Source organism: Nomascus leucogenys, chromosome 1a, assembly GCF_006542625.1.
Source record: "Nomascus leucogenys isolate Asia chromosome 1a, Asia_NLE_v1, whole genome shotgun sequence".
In the NCBI taxonomy this organism is placed as follows: Eukaryota; Metazoa; Chordata; class Mammalia; order Primates; family Hylobatidae; genus Nomascus; species Nomascus leucogenys.
The window spans coordinates 84,037,790-84,058,156 of NC_044381.1; the positions used below are offsets into that span (position 1 = coordinate 84,037,790).

The 20,367-nt window shown below is 39.1% G+C and overlaps 1 protein-coding gene and 1 long non-coding RNA gene across 17 annotated transcripts in view; one reads left to right on the top strand and one right to left on the bottom strand.

Annotated features, from left to right (window-relative positions):
* GPHN (gephyrin) overlaps positions 1–20,367 on the top strand; it is a 700,118-nt gene that overhangs the window by 572,787 nt on the left and 106,964 nt on the right. For all 16 annotated transcript variants that reach the window (XM_003263586.4, XM_004087163.3, XM_030812325.1 and 13 more), the window contains one exon: positions 6,406–6,543. In XM_003263586.4, coding sequence (XP_003263634.1) covers positions 6,406–6,543 — 138 coding nt within the window. The remainder of the gene's footprint in view (positions 1–6,405; positions 6,544–20,367) is intronic.
* LOC115834838 lies at positions 240–19,433 on the bottom strand. Its single transcript, XR_004029845.1, has 3 exons — positions 19,392–19,433; positions 16,712–16,719; positions 240–295 (listed from the first exon to the last, which is right to left on the bottom strand). It is a non-coding gene; the product is annotated as an uncharacterized LOC115834838 (long non-coding RNA).

Consider the following 20,367-nt stretch of genomic DNA (forward strand, 5'->3'; position numbering starts at 1 on the left):
AAAGCTCAATATCACTGATCATTAGAGAAATGCAAATCAAAAACACAATGAGATACCATCTCATTCCAGTCAGAATGGCAATTATTAAAAAGTCAAGAAACAACAGATGCTGGCAAGGCTGTGGAGAAATGGGAACTCTTTTACACTGTTGGTAGTTCAACCATTGTGGAAGACAGTGTGGTGATTCTTCAAAGACCTGGAACTAGAAATACCATTTGATCCAGCAATCCCGTTACTGGGTATATACCCAAAGGAATATAAATCATTCCTTTATAAAGATACGTGCATGTGTATGCTCATTGCAGCATTTATTCACAATAGCCTCGCGGCGAGTGTTACAGTTCTTAAAGATGGTATGTCCACAGTTTGTTCCTTCAGATGTTCAGATGTGTCCAGAATTTCCTCCTTCTGGTGGGTTCGTGGTCTCACTGACTTCAGGAGTGAAGCTGCAGACCTTCACAGTGAGTGTTACAGCTCTTAAAGGTGGCACGTCTGGAGTTGTTCGTTCCTTCCGGTGGGTTCGTGGTCTTGCTGGCTTCAGGATTGAAGCTGCAGACCTTCACCGTGAGTGTTACAGCTCTTAAAGGCAGCACGGACCCAAAGAGTGAGCAGCAGCAAGATTTATTGCGAAGAGTGAAAGAACAAAGCTTCCACAGCATGGAAGGGGACCCAAGCGGGTTGCCGCTGCTGGCTTGGGCAGCCTGCTTTTATTCACTTATCTGACGCCACCCACATCCTGCTCATTGGCCCATTTTACAGAGAGCCAATTGGTCCGTTTTGACAGGGTGCTGATTGGTGCATTTACAAACCTTGAGCTAGACACAGAGTGCTGATTGGTGCATTTACAATCCTTTAGCTAGACACAAAAGTTCTCCAAGTCCCCACTAGATTAGCTAGACACAGAGCACTGATTGGTGCATTTACAAACCTTGAGCAAGACACAGAGCACTGACTGGTGCATTTACAAACCTTGAGCTAGACACAGAGTGCTGATTGATGTGTTTATAATCCTTTAGCTAGACACAGAGTGCTGATTGGTGCATTTACAATCCCCTAGCTAGACATAAAATTTCGCTAAGTCCCCACCAGATTAGTTAGATACAGAGCACTGATTGGTGCATCCACAAACCCCGAGCTAGACACAGAGTGCTGATTGGTGCATATACAATCCTCCAGATTGACATAAAAGTTCTCCAAGTCCCCACCAGACTCAGGAGCCCAGCTGGCTTCACCTAGTGGATCACGCGCCAGGGCCGCGGGCAGAGCTGCCTGCCAGACCTGCACCACGTGCCGGCACTCCTCAGCCCTTGGGTAGTCAATGGGACTGGGCGCTGTGGAGCAGGGGGCGGTGCCTGTCGTTGGGGAGGCTTGGGCCCCACAGGAGCCCACAGTGGGGTTGGGGGTGTCGCTCAGGCATGGCAGGCTGCAGGTCCCAAGCCCTGCCCCTCAAGGAGGCGGCTGAGGCCCAGCGAGAATTCAAGCGCAGCGCTGGCAGGCCAGCAATGCTGGGGGACCCAGCACACCCTCCGCAGCTGCTGGCCCGGTGCTAAGCCCCTCACTGTGGGGCCCGCTGTGCCCACACCCACCCAGAACTCATGCTGGCCTGCAAGTGCCACACACAGCCCCAGTTCCCACCCGCTCCTCTCCACACCTCCCTGCAAGCAGAGGGAGCCGGCTCCGGCTTCGGTCAGCCCAGAGAGGGGCTCCCACAGTGCAGCGGCAGGCTGAAGGGCTCCTCAAGTGCAGCCAGAGTGGACACGAGGCCAAAGAGGCGCCGAGAGCGAGCGAGGGCTGCTAGAATGTTGTCACCTCTCACCTATACACCATGGAATGCTATGCAGCCATAAAAAGGAATGAAATCATGTCCTTTGCAGGGACAGGGAGGGAGCTGGAAGCCATTATCCTCAGTAAACTAACACAGGAACAGAAAACCAAACACTGCATGTTCTCACTTAAAGTGGGAGTTGAACAACAAGAACACATGGGCACATGGGGGGGGCAACAGCACACACTGGGTCCTGTCAGAGGGTTGCAGGGAAGGAGAGCATCAGAAAGAATAGCTGGGCCTAATACCTAGGTAGTGGGTTGATCGTGCAGCAAACCACCATGGCACAAGTTTACCTGTGTAACAAACCTGCACATCCTGCACATGTATCCTGGAATATAAAATAAATAAAATAAAATAAAATAAACTTAGCAGAACCATCAGGTGGTTTACTACCCTCTTTTTCTTTCTTCCTTCCTTTCTTGCTTCCTTCCTTCCTCTTTCTTGTTCTCTTTCTCTTTCTTTCTTTTTCTTTCCTTTCTGCTGGACTGTTATATTCTTCATGGCAGGGTATATTTTACTCTCAGTATCCCAAGTCCCTAACTGTTCCTGGTTCATAAAGTGCACTCAGTAAATATTTGTTGAATGGGTATGTGTATCACTGATCATCAGACTTGCTGTTTAATAAGAAAATGCCTATTACAAAGCATATTCAACAGATAAAACCTATATAACTAAAAAGTAGAATTTTCTTCTCAGAAACTAAACATTTTTAAAAGACAACTTTTGTGCCACATTTTCTTAATCCAGTCTATCGTTGTTGGACATTTGGGTTGGTTCCAACTCTTTGCTATTGTGAATAGTGCTGCAATAAACATACGTGTGCATGTGTCTTTATAGCAGCATGATTTATAGTCCTTTGGGTATATACCCAGTAATGGGATGGCTGGGTCAAATGGTATTTCTAGTTCTTAGATCCCTGAGGAATCGCCACACTGACTTCCACAATGGTTGAACTAGTTTACAGTCCCACCAACAGTGTAAAAGTGTTCCTATTTCTCCACATCCTCTCCAGCACCTGTTGTTTCCTGACTTTTTAATGATGGCCATTCTAACTGGTGTGAGATGGTATCTCACTGTGGTTTTGATTTGCATTTCTCTGATGGCCAGTGATGATGAGCATTTTTTCGTGTGTTTTTTGGCTGCATAAATGTCTTCTTTTGAGAAGTGTCTGTTCATGTCCTTCGCCTACTTTTTGATGGGGTTGTTTGTTTTTTTCTTGTCAATTTGTTTGAGTTCATTGTAGATTCTGGATATTAGCCCTTTGTCAGATGAGTAGGTTGCAAAAATTTTCTCCCATTCTGTAGGTTGCCTGTTCACTCTGATGGTAGTTTCTTTTGCTGTGCAGAAGCTCTTTAGTTTAATTAGATCCCATTTGTCAATTTTGGCTTTTGTAAGAAAATCTGGCACATATACACCATGGAATACTATGCAGCCATAAAAAATGATGAGTTCATGTCCTTTGTAGGGACATGGATGAAACTGGAAAACATCATTCTCAGTAAACTGTCGCAAGGACAAAAAACCAAACACCGCATGTTCTCACTCATAGGTGGGAATTGAACAATGAAAACTCATGGACACAGGAAGGGGAACATCACACTCTGGGGACTGTTGTGGAGTGAGGGGAGGAGGGAGGGACAGCATTAGGAGATATACCTAATGCTAAATGACGAGTTAAATGGGTCCAGCAAAACAACATGGCACATGGATACATATGTAACAAACCTGCACGTTGTGCACATGTACCCTAAAACCTAAAGTATAATAATAAAAAAAGAAAAAAAGACAACTTTTGTAAGATTATATCCAGTTTGCATCATAAAATGCAGCCTATCACCAAAAAAAAAAAAGATCTGATCTGAGACCTATAAAGCTGAATAAAAAGCAGAAGCAGCAATATCATTCTGCCTAGTTACACTGGTTGTGACAATGATTTTTTTAATATTTGAATGAGTCAGTCAAGACCTCAATGAAAATGAATTATAAATAAGTTTATATTTCAATCCTTTTTTAAGTGTTCACCCACAATTTGAATAGAAAATTCTATGTAGCACTAAATAATCTCTAAGGTTTTTCAAACTGAAAATTTTGCGATTTTGATTCACCATGAGAAGAGATCACATATTAGTAGTATAAGCAACTTCGTATATATTTTTCTTAGGTGCCTATGACAATGTCATTAGTCTTAGAATGAAAACCCTTTGGGGTAGTGCCGTTAAGTCAATTCATTAAACATGTCTGGAGCAGCCACTGGGACTGGAGTGGAAGTGCTAAATTTAATAAGTTGCAACGACCAGAAACTCACAATCTTATGAAGGATACATATATTCATTATAAAGTGTTTTAAAGAGATGGGAGCTTATGTATTTCACATATCTAAGTCTGGAGCCATGCAGTCTAGGGTTTTTATAGCAGCTCTACATTGTCATCAGGGACTTGGACTCTTTTTTCTTTTTACCTTTCTATACTTACCGCATGGGCTTGCATCTTCATAGTTCAGAAGTGGCTACAGCACCTCCCAGTCCCCAGTGTCAGCCCAGCTCCCAGTTCCAGCCATGTTCCAGGTAGAAAAACCAGTAGATGGGCAAAAGCTTTTTCCTCCTAAAGCTTCATATGTTCATCTTTTTATTTGTAAGAGGAAGCCTGCCCCAGGGACTTATTCCTACCCCTGATTGGCCAGAATTATATCATATGGCCACTGCTAGCTGCTTAAGAAGGGGATTGTGGATAGCAGGTAGGAGAGCTAAGCAGCAGTATTTGCAGTTACTACTTTCTGTTAACTCCTTGGGATGTAGACTTATATGGCTCCAAGGAAAAGTCCAAGTTATTTATATACGAAGATATAATACTCCAAGAAGTTCCTTCTTGTCATTAAATTATGCATTTATTAATTCAACAAATACTATTTTTTGTTTGCTAATATGTGCCAGATACTGTTCTAAGTATTGGGGACAAAAACAGTAAACAAGACAAAGTTGCTGCTCTCGTGGAGTTTTATGTTCTATTGAGAAGAAGAAGGCTATAAACAAATATAACTATACATATTTATATTTACATATTATATATATGGTTATGAATATCCATATTATGTATGTACATTGGTATGTATATAGCTATGAAGAAAAGTAGGGTAAGGGAAATAAAGAGTGATAGTAGGTATTATTCCATAGAGAGTATTCAACAAATTTCTCTCTGATGCAGTGATATTTGAGCAGAGACCTGAAAGAAGTGATGGATAGATGGGGAAATGAGAGACTATCTGGGGAAGAATGGCTCAAGCAGAGGAAACAAAGTACAAAGACCCTGAGGAGAGATGAATTTGGCATGAGCAAGTAAAAGAAAGGAACCAGTATGACTAGAGCACAGTAAACAAAGATAGAATGTTAGGAGGACAATGGGAGCCATAATATTTTGGGCCTTATAGGCCATAGCAGAGATTTTATTGTAAGGGACGTGGAAAGTCATTAGAGAGCTATGAGCAGAGATTAGCACGATCCAATGATTCAAAGAATCATCGTAACTGTTGTGTGGAGAATAAACTGTAGTATGACAAGGATAGAAGCAGAGAGGCCAGTTAGGATGCTATTCAATTTCCCAGGAAATCAATGATGGTCTCAACTATTGTAGTAGTAATCGAAGTGGTGAGTAATTATCAGATTCCAGATATATTTCAAAGATAGTTTAAGTATATGATAAGAATCAAGTATCTTGCAAGGTTCTGGCTTAATAACTGGGAGAATGGAGTTGCTATTTACTGAAATGGGAACTGCACGAGAATAAGTCATTGCAGGGATGGAATAGGAGGATGGGGAATTAAGAGTTTGTTTTGGGACATTTTAGGTTTGAGTTGCTGGTTGCACATCCAAATGCATGTTGGATGATATAAAAATGTAGAATTGAGGGTAGAGGTTGAAATTGGAGACACAAAATTAGTAGTTTTAATGTATGGATTATATGAATGCTTTGGGACTAAATATGGTCACCTGTGGAGTCGATAGCTAAATAATAATATTTCTCCGTAACTTTTTTCAGAGGAGAGAAAATTTTCTGTGATATCCTAAATAGAAGTTTGGGAACTTCATTTTACTAACTAGTGCATTAAGTATTCAAAATTGTGTGTAGTAGTTGAGGACGTGAACTCTGAAGCCAAAATTACCTAGTTTTGAATCTTAGCTCTTCTGTTACTAGCTCTGTGATTTAGGAAATGGTACATAATTTCTCTAAGCTTCTCTTTCCTCACCTATAAATATGGATAATTATGGTGCCTCACCATAAGATTGTTAGGAGGATTAATGAGTTAATTTAGTACACTGCCTTGACACATAGGAAGCGCTCAAAAAGGATTAGTCAATGTCATCATTGAATTTCACTAAGTTTTGACACATGATGTAACATTGCTAACTTGATTTAATGTTCCACCAGAGCAGGCTATATTTTGGAGGCAGGAGAAACAGTTTCTCACCTGCTAATCTTCATCTGGGGACATTTGAAATTGGGAATTGTGATGTTATAAGTCATTGCCACTTTTTAATCTGTGTTACAGCATCATATTCTTAGTTAATTATCTTACTGTTTAGGTCACAGTGCTGTCGATATCACCAAGGTGGCTAGAAGACATCGCATGTCTCCTTTTCCTCTGACATCCATGGACAAAGCCTTTATCACAGTCCTGGAGATGACTCCGGTGCTTGGGACAGAAATCATCAATTACCGAGGTACTATTATATTTGACCATTGCCCTTTCTTTTCTTCATTTTTTTCCAAATAAGATTCATGTAACATTAATGCACAGTTTTCCTGAAAAAGAAAGATTATTAACCATTATTACAATTATCATCCTTTTTTTTCCTTATTTCCACTCAATAAGAAAAAGGCTAAGGGTTCAGCCTTAACAGTATACAGAGTAAAATCCATGAAACTGCCTTTTCATTAAAAAAAAAAAAAAGAAGAAGAAAATTAGCTGCATTTCTGCTGTCCATCAAAATACCAATACTGCAAACTAAAGAAAGGGCTCTCAGCACTGAGTGAGGAAAGTAGTTAACTCTGAGTCTATATGATGTCCTTTCTCTCAGAAATGGGAGACAACTAATATGTCTTGTAATTGTCTTTTTCTGTTTGGAAAACCTATATTTAAATGTAAAAATGTAAAAAAAAAATATTAATTTATCCATGGATACTAAGACAACGGAAAGGTAGCATTCCCCAGTATTTTGTTTTTAATTAACAATTTCCATTTCTAAAAATTCAGCATAGGAGTTGTATTTAGGCATCCAGTTCCAGAAGACCAGGCTCCTGAGGAGAACTTCCAGCCAATAAAGCATGCGGTTTCTTCCCAACACCAAAAAGAGAAGTTGTATTCAGTGCAATTTGAATAAAATATAGTTTCTTAATTTGTTATGCAGAAAGAAACAACACAACAGAATTAATTTTATAAATAAAAGCTTTATAGAATCATAAAATATTCAAACTACAATGAACAGTAGAGAGCACAAACACCCTAATTTTTTTGTCAAGGAAACTCAAACTCAGAATAGCAGAAAAGGAATAGGATTAAGGTCTCAAGATTTACATTCTTCCTTTTACTACATAATTGTGCTCTTCTTCAACCATTAAATTATAAAAAATAATGGCAGCTAACTTACTGGTGCCAGATTTTAGCTCTTTTGTCTGTGTCCCCACTTAGACAAGGATTGTTATTATACAATTTGCCCTTATCCTGCGTCTTTGGTTCACATTCTTTTAGATATGCATATCATTAGGCTTAAACCGTTTGTTTTTCTTTTACTCGTCAATAAAGGAAAGATTAGAAAACTCACTAGAGTAGGGGATTAGTCAGGAATTAACTGTGTGATTTCAGAACAATTTTAATGGAATAGTTTTGTTTATTATTAAAGGTAGAATGTTGAGATATGTATTGGTATCAGTAGAAACCAAGACATTTTCAGAAAATATGAATGTAAAAAGTTATAAAAAAATTAATAATATTTTACCTGTTATAAAAATAAATAAACCATCCCTGTTTTTTTTTTTTTTATAATTTCAGAGGAGTTTCCCTTAACATCAGTCCTTAAAAAAATCTCACCATGTACTCCAGTTCACATTTAAAGAGACATTGTAATTTAAAAAAAAAAAAAAAGGTTGGAAATTGCCATTTCATTTTTCCTCCAGAGAAAAATGCTGTCAGATGTATTCTCTTTTCCCTTCATGTGCTTGTTTCCCATTCATTTATTCATCAAATCAGTTGTCACTTGGATGTGAGCAGACTCTTCATAGAGGGATAACTTTTTGTCAAGTGTTTCCACCTATGATGATGAAAAATAATAATGAGGTTTGCATTGAACCTTTGAAATAGATCACACTCAATTTTTTGTGCAAAAGGGTATCGTAATTAGACCTCCTAGGCACTTTGATTAGGTGTTTAGAAACCATCGTGTGTAGAAACATAATTTACTTTGTTCAACAAATATTTAATAAACATCAAGTAAATGTCAGATACTATGTTAAGTCCTGTATTTGCAAAGATGAATAAAAGTAAAACTCCTGCCCTGTGGATTTCATAGGCTAGTGCGGAAGAGATAGGTAAATTAATGTGGCACTTGTATCCTTTAATTGGCTCCTTTACAGGCTTGCCTTCCTTTGTCAATTCCTTGAAAAGCTTTCTTTACAGTTTTCTTTCCTTGGCCCTTTTCACATCTTGTCCATTGACTTCAGATGGCCTCATGCAGGCTAGTAGTTTCAGATACCATTTATAAAGTAAATTGTAAATCTTTACCATTGCCCAGAGCTTGTCCAAGCTCCAAACTCATATTCTAAATGTATTATGTATCTGCTGCTAGTAAATATAACATGACAAATACTAAACTTATTTTCTCTACAATACTTGCTTTTCTACATCCTCTTAAAACTGTCCCTTGTTCTGCATTCCCTCTGTTACTGTTTTAGTTTAGGTGTTTTTTTTCTTTCTTTCTTTTTTTTTTTTTTTTTTTTTTTTTCTGAGACGCAGTTTTGCTCTTGTTGCCCAGACTGGAGTGCAATGGCACGATCTTGGTTCACGGCAACCTCCACCTCCCAGGTTCAAGTGATTCTCCTGCCTCAGCCTCCTGAGTACCTGGGATTACAGGCATGCACCAGTATGCCCAGCTAACTTTGTATTTTTAGTAGAGATGGGGTTTCTCCATGTTGGTCAGGCTGGTCTCGAACTCCTGATCTCAGGTGATCCACCCACCTCGACCTCCCAAAGTGCTCACAGGAGTGAGCCACTGTGCCTGGCCTGTTTAGGTCTTTATTATTAACTTCCTGGACAATTGTTACAGGCTCCCCTCCCCCCAATTAACATCTTCCCAATCCATTCTCCAATTTGATGCCAAAGTAATCTGTTCAAATTTGCTAGTTTGTTATTAACACTCCCTACACGCAACTCTTCAGCAGTTTTTTCATAACCTCAAGATAAAATTCAAACTCCTTAACATGTCATGAAAAGCCCTTTATAATCTGATTTCTTCTAATTTTTTTGTTTCTTCTCTTACCTCTTTATTATTGGACCTTGCTTCTCCCTAAACCTGACATGATGATTCTTACTTCTTATTCTCTCTTATCTCTAAGCCTTTATTTATATATCTTTTTTTTTTAAGAGACTCGGTCTCACTATGTTTCCCCGGCTGGCCTTGAACTCTTGGCCTCAAGCGATCCTCTCGCCTCAGCCTCCCAAAGTACTAGTATTACAGGCATAAGCCACCACGCCTGGCCCCTTTGCTTATATAGTTTTTGCTTGGAAAAACTTTATCTTACTTCCCTACATATTAACTATTGCCTAACTACCACATATTCTTTAAGATCAAGCTTAAGATGCTTCTCCTTTATGAAGTCTTTCCTGATGTCTGCTTCCCCCTTTGCCTACCTGAGTTAAACACTCTTCATTCGTGTTCCCATAGCACCTTCTTCATATGCTTTGTAAGACAACTGACTGAAATATTTGTTCACTATTAATTTTAAATGCCCTAATAAATAACGTGGACATAAAAAAAAGCAGAGTGCTGTAAGTGTGAATCACTGTAAATTGAATTGTCATAAGTCAAATAAAGCCTAGAAAAAAAGGTAGAAGTTCATTCTCACTACACTTCAGAATATTTTCTTTACCAAGTATATTTGCGTTTTAATGAGCAAACCTTTATAGTTTGTTTTGATTTCAGCTAGATGTACCTTTAAACTATTTAATATCGTCACTAATCACTGAGTAGGAAAAAGTATTTGGGGGAATCAAAAGGCCTTCACGTTCCATGAAATTACAAATATTTTGCCTCTGCAAACACTCTAACACCTACAATCACAGAAGCCCTTAGAGGAAAGCCAGTGTTTTGTAAGGAAAATCTAGGACCAACTGAATCTGTTCATGCATTTGAAGCTGTGACATCTCTAAAATGATTTTTATATGTCTAAGAAGGTTCAATAATAATAAAAAAAAGAGCCCACATTGGCAAGACAATCCTAAGCAAAAACAACAAAGCTGGAGGCATCACACTACCTGACTTCAAACTACACTACAAGGCTACAGTAACCAAAACAGCATGGTACTGGTACCAAAACAGATATGTAGACCAATGGAACAGAACAGAGGCCTCAGAAATAACACCACCCATCTACAACCATCTGATCTTTGACAATCTTGACAAAAACAAGAAATGGGGAAAACTATTTTTCCCCAGAAAATAAGTCCAGAAAATTAAGGACTTAACATGTAGAGAAAATGCTGAAAGTGATTGTTGTGAAGGTCATAGACACAGAGAACTCTATGAAGCAATTTCAGAGTGTATAGTACATGAAACACTTTGGATATAATAGTAAGAGTAAGAGGGTAACTTGAGATCAAATGAGCATTTTTTCATGTGTCTGTTGGCTGCATAAATGTCTTCTTTTGAGAAGTGTCTGTTCATATCCTTTGCCCACTTTTTGATGGGGTTGTTTGGTTTTCTTCTTGTAAATTTGTTTAAGTTCCTTTAGTAGATTCTGGATATTAGCCCTTTGTCAGATGGGCAGATTGCAAAAATTTTCTCCCATTCTGTAGGTTGCCTATTCACTCTGATGGTAGTTTCTTTTACCGTGCAGAAGCTCTTTAGTTTAATTAGATCCCATTTGTCAATTTTGCTTTTGTTGCCCTTGCTTTTTGTACTTTAGTCATGAAGTCGTTGCCCATGCCTATGTCCTGAATGGTATTGCCTAGGTTTTATTCTAGGGTTTTTATGGTTTTAGGTCTAACATTTAAGTCTTTAATCCATCTTGAATTAATTTTTGTATAAGGTGTAAGGAAGGGATCTGGTTTCAGCTTTCCAGTTTCAGCTTTCTACATATGCCTAGCCAGTTTGCCCAGCACTATTTATTAAATAGGGAATCCTTTCCCCATTTCTTGTTTTTGTCAGGATTGTCAAAGGTCAGATGGTTGTAGATGGGTGGTGTTATTTCTGAGGCCTCTGTTCTGTTCCATTGGTCTATATATCTGTTTTGGTACCAGTACCATGCTGTTTTGGTTACTGTAGCCTTGTAGCGTAGTTTGAAGTCAGGTAGTGTGATGCCTCCAGCTTTGTTGTTTTTGCTTAGGATTGTCTTGGCAATGTGGGCTCTTTTTTGGTTCCATGTGAACTTTAAAGTAGTCTTTTCCAATTCTGTGAAGAAAGTCATTGGTAGCTTGATGGGGTTGGCATTGAATCTATAAATTACCTTGGGCAGTATGGCCATTTTCATGATACTAATTCTTCCTATCCGTGAGCATGGAATATTCCTCCATTTGTTTGTGTCCTCTTTTATTTCATTGAGCAGTAATTTGTAGTTCTCCTTGAAGAGGTCCTTCACATCCCTTGTAAGTTGGATTCCTAGGTATTTTATTCTCTTTGTATCAATTGTGAATGGGAGTTCACTTGTGATTTGGTTCTCCTGTTTGTCTGTTATTGGTGCATAGGAATGCTTGTGATTTTTGCACATTGATTTTGTATCCTGAGACTTTGCTGAAGTTGCTTATCAGCTTAAGGAGATTTTGGGCTGAGACAGTGGGGTTTTCTAAATATACAATCATGTCATCTGCAAACAGAGACAATTTGACTTCCTCTTTTCCTAATTGAATACCCTTTATTTCTTTCTTTTGCATGATTGCCCTGGCCAGAACTTCCAACACCATGTTGAATAGGAGTGGTGAGAGAAGGCATCCTTGTCTTGTGCTGGTTTTCAAAGGGAATGCTTCCAGTTTTTGCCCATTCAGTATGATATTGCTGTGGGTTTGTCATAAATAGCTCTTATTATTTTGAGATACGTTCCATCAATACCTAGTTTATTGAGAGTTTTTAGCATGAAGGGTTGTTGAGTTTTGTCGAAGGCCTTTTCTGCATCTATTGAGATAATCATGTGGTTTTGGTCATTGGTTCTGTTTATGTGATGGATTACATTTATTGATTTGCATATGTTGAACCAGCCTTTCTTCTCAGAGATGAAGCCGACTTGATCGTGGTGGATAAGCTTTTCGATGTGCTGCCGGCTTCGGTTTGCCAGTATTTTATTGAGGATTTTCGCATCGATGTTCTTCAGGGATATTGGTCTAAAATTCTCTTTTTTTGTTGTGTCTCTGCCAGGTTTTGGTATCAGGATGATGCTGGCCTCATTAAAATGAGTTAAGGAGGATTCCCTCTTTTTCTATTGATTGGAATAGTTTTAGAAGGAATGATACCAACTCCTCTTTGCACCTCTCGTAGAATTTGGCTGTGAATCCATCTGGTCCTGGACTTTTTTTGGTTGGTAGGCTATTAGTTATTGCCTCAATTTCAGAGCCTATTATTGGTCTATTCAGAGAGTCAACTTCTTCCTGCTTTAGTCTCGGGAAGGTGTATGTGTTCAGGAATTTATCCATTTCTTCTAGATTTTTTAGTTTATTTGCATAGAGGTGTTTATGGTATTCTCTGATGGTAATTTGTATTTCTGTGGGATCAGTGGTGATATCCCCTTTATCATTTTTTATTGTGTCTATTTGATTCTTCTCTCTTTTCTTCTTTATTAGTCATGCTAGTGGTCTATCAATTTTGTTGATCCTTTCAAAAACCAGCTCCTGAATTCATTGATTTTTTTGAAGGGTTTTTCGTGTCTCTGTCTCCTTCAGTTCTGCTCTGATCTTAGTTATTTCTTGCCTTCTGCTAGCTTTTGAATTTATTTGCTCTTGGTTCTCTAGTTATTTTAATTGTGATGTTAGGGTGTCAATTTTAGATCTTTCCTGCTTTCTCTTGTGGGCATTTAGTGCTATAAGTTTCCCTCTACACACTGCTTTAAATGTGTCCCAGAGATTCTGGTACATCATGTCTTCATTCTCACTGGTTTCAAAGAACATCTTTATTTCTGGCTTCATTTCGTTATTTACCCAGTAGTCATTCAGGAGCAGGTTGTTCAGTTTCCATGTGCTTGTGCGGTTTTGAGTGAGTTTCTTAATCCTGAGTTCTAATTTGATTGCACTGTGGTCTGAGAGACAGTTTGTTGTGATTTCTGTTCTTTTACATTTGCTGAGGAGTGCTTTACTTCCAATTACGTTGTCAATTTTAGAATATGTGCGATGTGTTGCTGAGAAGACTGTATATTCTGTTGATTTGGGGTGGAGAGCTCTGTAGATGTCTATTAGGTCTGCTTGGTCCAGAGCTGAGTTTGAGTCCTGGATATCCTTGTTAACCTTCTGTCTCGTTAATCTAATATTGACAGTAGGGTGTTAAAGTCTCCCATTATTATTGTGTGGGAGTCTAAGTCTCTTTGCAGGTCTCTAAGGACTTGCTTTATGAATCTGGGTGCTCCTGTCTTGGGTGCATATATATTTAGGATAGTTAGCTCTTCTTGCTGCATCGATCCCTTTACCATTATGTAGTGGCCTTCTTTGTCTGTTTTGATCATTGTTGGTTTAAAGTCTGTTTTATCAGAGATTAGGATTGCAACCCCTGCTTTTTTTTTGCTTTCCATTTGCTTGTTAGATCTTCCTCCATCCCTTTATTTTGAGTCTATGTGTGTCTTTGCACATGAGATGGGTCTCCTGAATACAGCACATTGATGGGGCTTGACTCTATCCAATTTGCGAGTCTGTGTCTTTTAATTGGGGTATTTAGCCTATTTCCATTTAAGGTCCATATTGTTATGTGTAGATTTGATCCTGTCATTATGATGTTACCTGGTTATTTTGCCCGTTAATTGATGCAGTTTCTTCATAGCATTGATTGTCTTTACAATTTGGCATGTTTTTGCAGTGGCTGGTACCAGTTGTTCCTTTCCATGTTTACTGCTTCCTTTAGGAACTCTTGTAACACAGGCCCGGTGGTGACAAAATCTCTGAGCATTTGCTTGTCTGTAAAGGACTTTATTTCTCCTTCATTTATGAAGCTTAGTTTGGCTGGATATGAAATTCTGGGTTGAAAATTCTTTTCTTTAAGAATGTTGAATATTGGCCCCCACTCTCTTCTGGCTTGTAGGGTTTCTGCAGAGAGATCCACAGTTAGTCTGATGGGCTTCCCTTTGTGGGTAACCTGACCTTTCTTTCTCGCTGCCCTTAACATTTTTTCCTTCATTTCAACCTTGGTGAAATTGACAATTATGTGTCTTGGGGTTGTTTTTCTCGAGGAGTATCTTTGTGGTGTTCTCTGTATTCCCTGAATTTGAATGCTGGCCTGCCTTGCTAAGTTGGGGAAGTTCTCCTTGATAATGTCCTAAAGAGTGTTTTTCAACCTGGTTCCATTCTCCCCATCACTTTCAGGTACAACAATCAAATGTAGAATTCGTCTTTTCACATAGTCCCATATTTCTTGGAGGCTTTGTTCGTTTCTTTTTACTCTTTTTTTTCTAAACTTGTCTTCTCACTTTATTTAATTAATTTGATCTTCAATCACTGATATCCTTTCTTCCACTCGATCGAATTTGCTATTGAAGCTAGTGCATGCGTCCCGAAGTTCTCGTGCCTTGGTTTTCAGCTACATCAGGTCACTTAAGGTCTTCTCTACACTGTTTATTCTCATTAGCCATTCGTCTAACCTTTTTTCAAGGTTTTTAGCTTCCTTGTGATGGGTTAGAACATGCTCCTTTAGCTCGGAGAAGTTTGTTATTACGGACCTTCTGAAGCCTACTTCTGTCAACTTGTCAAAGTCATTCTCCATCCAGCTTTGTTCCATTGCTGGTGAGGAGCTGCGATCCTTTGGAGGAGAAAAGGCACTCTGGTTTTCAGAATTTTCAGCTTTTCTGCTCTGGATTCTCACCATCTTTGTGGTTTTATCTACCTTTGGTCTTTGACGTTGGTGACCTACAGATGGGGTTTTGGTGTGGATGTCCTTTTTGTTGATGGTGATACTATTCCTTTCTGTTTCTTAGTTTTCCTTCTAGGAGTCAGGTCCGTCAGCTGCAGATCTGTTGGAGTTTGCCGGAGGTCCACTCCAGACCCTGTTTCCTTGGGTATCACCAGCAGAGGCTGCAGAACAGCAAATATTGCATAACGGCAAATACTGCTGCCTGATGCTTCCTCTGGAAGCTTCATCCCAGAGGGGCACCTGCCTGTATGAGGTGTCTGCTGACCCCTACTAGGAGGTGTCTCAGTTAGGCTACACTGGGGTCAGGGACCCACTTGATGAGGCAGTCTGTCCATTCTCAGAGCTCAAACGACGTGCTGGTAGAACCACTGCTCTCTTCAGAGCTGTCAGACAGGGATGTTTAAGTCTGCAGAATTTTCTCCTGCCTTTTGTTTAGCTATGCCCTGCCCACAGAGGTGGAGTCTATAGAGGCAGTAGGCCTTGCTGAGCTGTGGTGAGCTCCGCCCAGTTCGAGCTTCCCGGCCACTTTGTTTACCTACACAAGCCTCAGCAATGGTGGACGCCCCTCCCGCCGCCAGGCTGCAGCCTGGCAGGTCAATCTCAGACTGCTGCGCTAGCAGTGAGCAAGGCTCCATGGGTTTGGGACCTGCCAAGCCAGGTACAGGAAAGAATCTCCTAGTCTGCCAGTTGCTAAGACCGTGGGAAAAGCACACTATTTGGGCAGGAATGTCCCATTTTTCGAGGTAAATCTGTCACGGCTTCCCTTGGCTAGGAAAGGGAAATCCCACAACCCCTTGTGCTTCCCGGGTGAGGCGACGCCCCGCCCTGCTTTGACTCGCCTTCCATGGGCCGCACCCACTGTCTAACCCGTCCCAATGAGATGAACCAGGTACCTCAGTTGGAAATGCAGAAATCACCCATCTTCTGTGTCGATCACGCTAGGAGCTGCAGAATGGAGCTGTTCCTATTCGGCCATCTTGGAACGGAGTCCCAGTGATATTCTTAAAGTTAGACAAATAGTTATGGTTGCAACAACTAGAACCCAGGATCCTTAACTCCCAGTCTGGTGTTCATTTCACTATAGCATACTGCATCTCAAATCAATGTAAAAATTATTCTTATAAAGCAAGTGCCTAGACGCATTTGCATGTATAAAGTGTTTTCTGTTTTTCTATTTTGGCTACCAATGAATTTTCTATTGTCTCTGGTCTGTCTTTTAGCATATTACTATTTTCAGCTCCTATCTGCAAGCGAGGATTTTAAGGAACAAGTATTCCACTGATAGGCATTCCTGGCATAACTATGGATGATAACATTTGTAAGACTACCGTTTATGATTCATTTTCTTTATTTGTAAAATGCATGACATGAATAAATTACAACTTCACACTTGGTACAGTACCAACTTCTCTAAGGCAGATTAAAATATTCTGGCACCATTCCCTGAAATTCCCAATCTTTTTCTATATACCATGGAAAAACTATGAGCTTTTTTTTAATAGAAAGGATTTTGCTGTCTTGGGAATTTTATTTTAGATTATAAGCTCTAAGCTTTTTTATTTAAGATTACATGGTTAAAGACTTCAGTGTCTCTGATCTAGGTTCTTTGTTTTTCCGCTTTAGCAGTTCTAGTCAAGGAAACTTTAAGTTTTGCTGTTGGAACTAAGTTTGGAGCAGTGAAGTGTCTCTTTTAGAATACTGACCACGGCACAAAGGCACATGTTCCCGTCTCTGACTTCTAGCTAGTTAGCTGCCTGAGCATAGGCAGTTATCTTAAGCTGAGATTGGCTTCCCTTTAGAAGAAATTCTGAAGCTCTTGATTCCAAGCAGTAGGAAGTCCTCACCAAGGTCATACTGGGAGTTCATTAACTCTTCCTGATGGTTCAGGGGCTGTCAGAGAATAAAGGAAAAGGAAATAAGGTATACTTAGAAGTAGCTTTCCCAAGACACTCTTTAGCTCTATCTTTTACTTGCTCTACCTTTTACTAGCCAAATGACCCTGGACAAACTGCTTAACCTTTCTAGGTCTTATCTCCCTCCTATGCAAAATGGAAATAATGTCTACCCAATATAGGGTTATTGTAGGGTACTATTAAAGGAGATAATATTGTATAAATAATTTTATTTTCACTAACGTGCTCTATTTGGAATTTAGCAACTGCTTCCCTTTCCTCTACTCTCCTAACATGGGGATTCTAAAGTCATAACCCTGAGATAAGCACTTGTAAATTACAGAGTATTTACAGTATGACCTTGGTGAGGATTTCCTACTGGTTGGAATCAACAGCTTCAGAATTTCTTCTAAAGGGAAGCCAATCTCAGCTTAAGATAACTGCCTATGCTCAGGCAGCTAACTAGCTAGAAGTCAGAGACGGGAACATGTGCCTTTGTGTCGTGGTCAGTATTCTAAAAGAGACACTTCACTGCTACAAACTTAGTTCCAACAGCAAAACTTAAAGGTTCCTTGACTAGAACTGCTAAAGTGGAAAAACAAAGAACCTACGTCAGAGACACTGAAGTCTTTAATCATGTAATCTTAAATAAAAAAGCTTAGAGCTTATCATCTAAAATAAAATTCCCAAGACAGCAAAAGCTAAAATTGGCTCAGCTCCATTTGTTGGCCTACATCTGGATCCTGTATGCATTTTGATGTAATCAAATTTTAATTCCACCCGCCCAGGTCATTCAGGAATATATCTCTGTCTCATTAGAAAATTTAATTAAGCAGCAGTTTTTATTTTATTTTTTTATTTTTGCTCTTCTCTGATTGAGCTGCACAAAATTGAAGCAAAGAATTGAGATACCTATTCAAATATTTCAAGTGAAAGTATATATTTTTATTATCCAAATCACTGCCTTCAGTTTCTACCTTCAGTCTAGTAAGGTATGATTAGAATGATTCTACTTGCAAAGGGATGTTGGTCTGTGCTGGCACTGCTGTCTATTTTGTAATTTTTCCATGAATGTGGCCTCTTAAACTCATTCATAATTCCCTTCAGGTATTCATATCTCTTTAGACTCGTCATTCCATGAACTTCATTACAGTGCTAAAATATGCACATCTCATTATATCCTTCTACTTCTGCATCTTATTATATCATTACCTTTATACTCCCTGCATTCTTCAAAATGTATATCTTAATCCCTCAATATATTTTGTGACATATATGTGTGAATATATATGTGTGTGTGTATATATATACGTATATATGTGTGTATATATAAGTATATGTGTGTGTGTATATACACACATATATACGTGTATATATACACACATATATACGTATATATATACACACATATATGTGTGTATATACACACACACACATATATATATACGTGTGTATATACACACACACATATATATATATGTGTGTATATACACACACACATATATATATATACGTGTGTATATATATAAAATCACAACTTGTAACTAATCATGGTATCTTCATATTCAAAAATTATATTACCAGCCAGGCGCGGTGGCTCACGCCTGTAATCCCAGCACTTTGGGAGGCCGAGGCAGGCGGGTCACAAGGTCAGGAGTTTGAGGCCAGCCTGGCCAATATGATGAAACCCCGTCTCCACTAAAAATACAAAAATTAGCTGGGTGTGGTGGTGCACACCTGTAATCCCAGCTACTGGGGAGGCTGAGGCAGAAGAATTGCTTGAACCCAGGAGGCAGAGGTTGCAGTGAGCTGAGATCGTGCCATTGTACTCTAGCCTAGTGACAGAGTGAGACTCCATCTCAAAAAAAAAAAAAACTATATATATATATATAGAGAGAGAGAGAGAGAGAGAGCCAATCAGCATTCTGTGTATGTGCTTTTTTCCCCAGTATTGTGGGTCCCACTTGTGTGCTTTTACCACCATACTTATTAAGCCTTCTTGTTTAGGGGGGTTATTTTTATAGCTATGTAATTGAGTAAAATTATCTATTAACACAGAAATCAGGCCTATACCATCAGAGAAATGCAAATCAAAAACACAGTGAGATACCATCTCACACCAGTTAGAATGGCAGTCATTAAAAAGTCAGGAAACAACAGGTGCTGGAGAGGATGTGGAGGAATAGGAACACTTTAACACTGTTGGTGGGACTGTAAACTAGTTCAACCATTATGGAAGACAATGTGGCAATTCTTCAAGGATCTAGAACTAGAAATACCATTTGACCCAGCCATCCCATTACTGGGCATATACCCAAAGAATTATAAATCATGCTGCTATAAAGACACATGCACACGTATGTTTATTACAGCACTATTCACAATAGCAAAGACTTAAAACCAACCCAAATGTCTATCAATGATAGACTGGATTAAGAAAATGTGGTACATATGCACCATGGAATACTATGCAGCCATAAAAAATGATGAGTTCGTGTCCTTTGTAGGGACATGGATGAAGCTGGAAACCATCATTCTGAGCAAACTATCGCAAGGACAGAAAACCAAACACCACATGTTCTCACTCATAGGTGGGAATTGAACAAGGAGAACACTTGGACACAGGAAGGGGAACATCACACACTAGGGCCTGTTGTGGGGTGGGGGAGGGGGGGGAAAAAGCCAGTGGTAAATGTCTCAAATGGTATTGGTCTTTTTATTATGGACAGTAGTAAAAGAGAGTCTAGAGAAGACTACACTTGCATAAAGTGATAGACCAGATATAGCTGGGAAATGGGGTAGTAGATTTGCTACAGTGACACAACCTTGGGAGGGATAGCATTAGGAGATATACATAACGTAAATGACAAGTTAAGGGGTGCAGCACACCAACATGGCACATATATACATACGTACCAAACCTGCACATAGTGCACATGTACCCTAGAACTTAAAGTATAATAATAAAAAATTAAAATTAAAATTAAAAAAAAAGAAATCAGGCCTATAACCTTGGCCTAAATTGCCCTACGTCGCAACCAGGTAGACGAATCTTCCTTTTTCACCCTTCCTTCTATGCATACCATTATATATGTTCCTATACATATTCACTCTTTTAAAAAAAATAAAGTATATTATAAATAAAAAGTAAAGTAGGAAAATGAAATAGAAAATAGAAAAAAACACATTACAAATATATCTCTTTAAGCAATTTTAGTAGAAAATAATACTTAATCCAAAAAGGAAGGGGTGGTTAATTTTTCAATAGGATTTTTAAAGTTAATTTACACAGCTTTTATTGACTATACTTGTGGTTAAAATAAGGTACAGTCTTTAGATATGATTC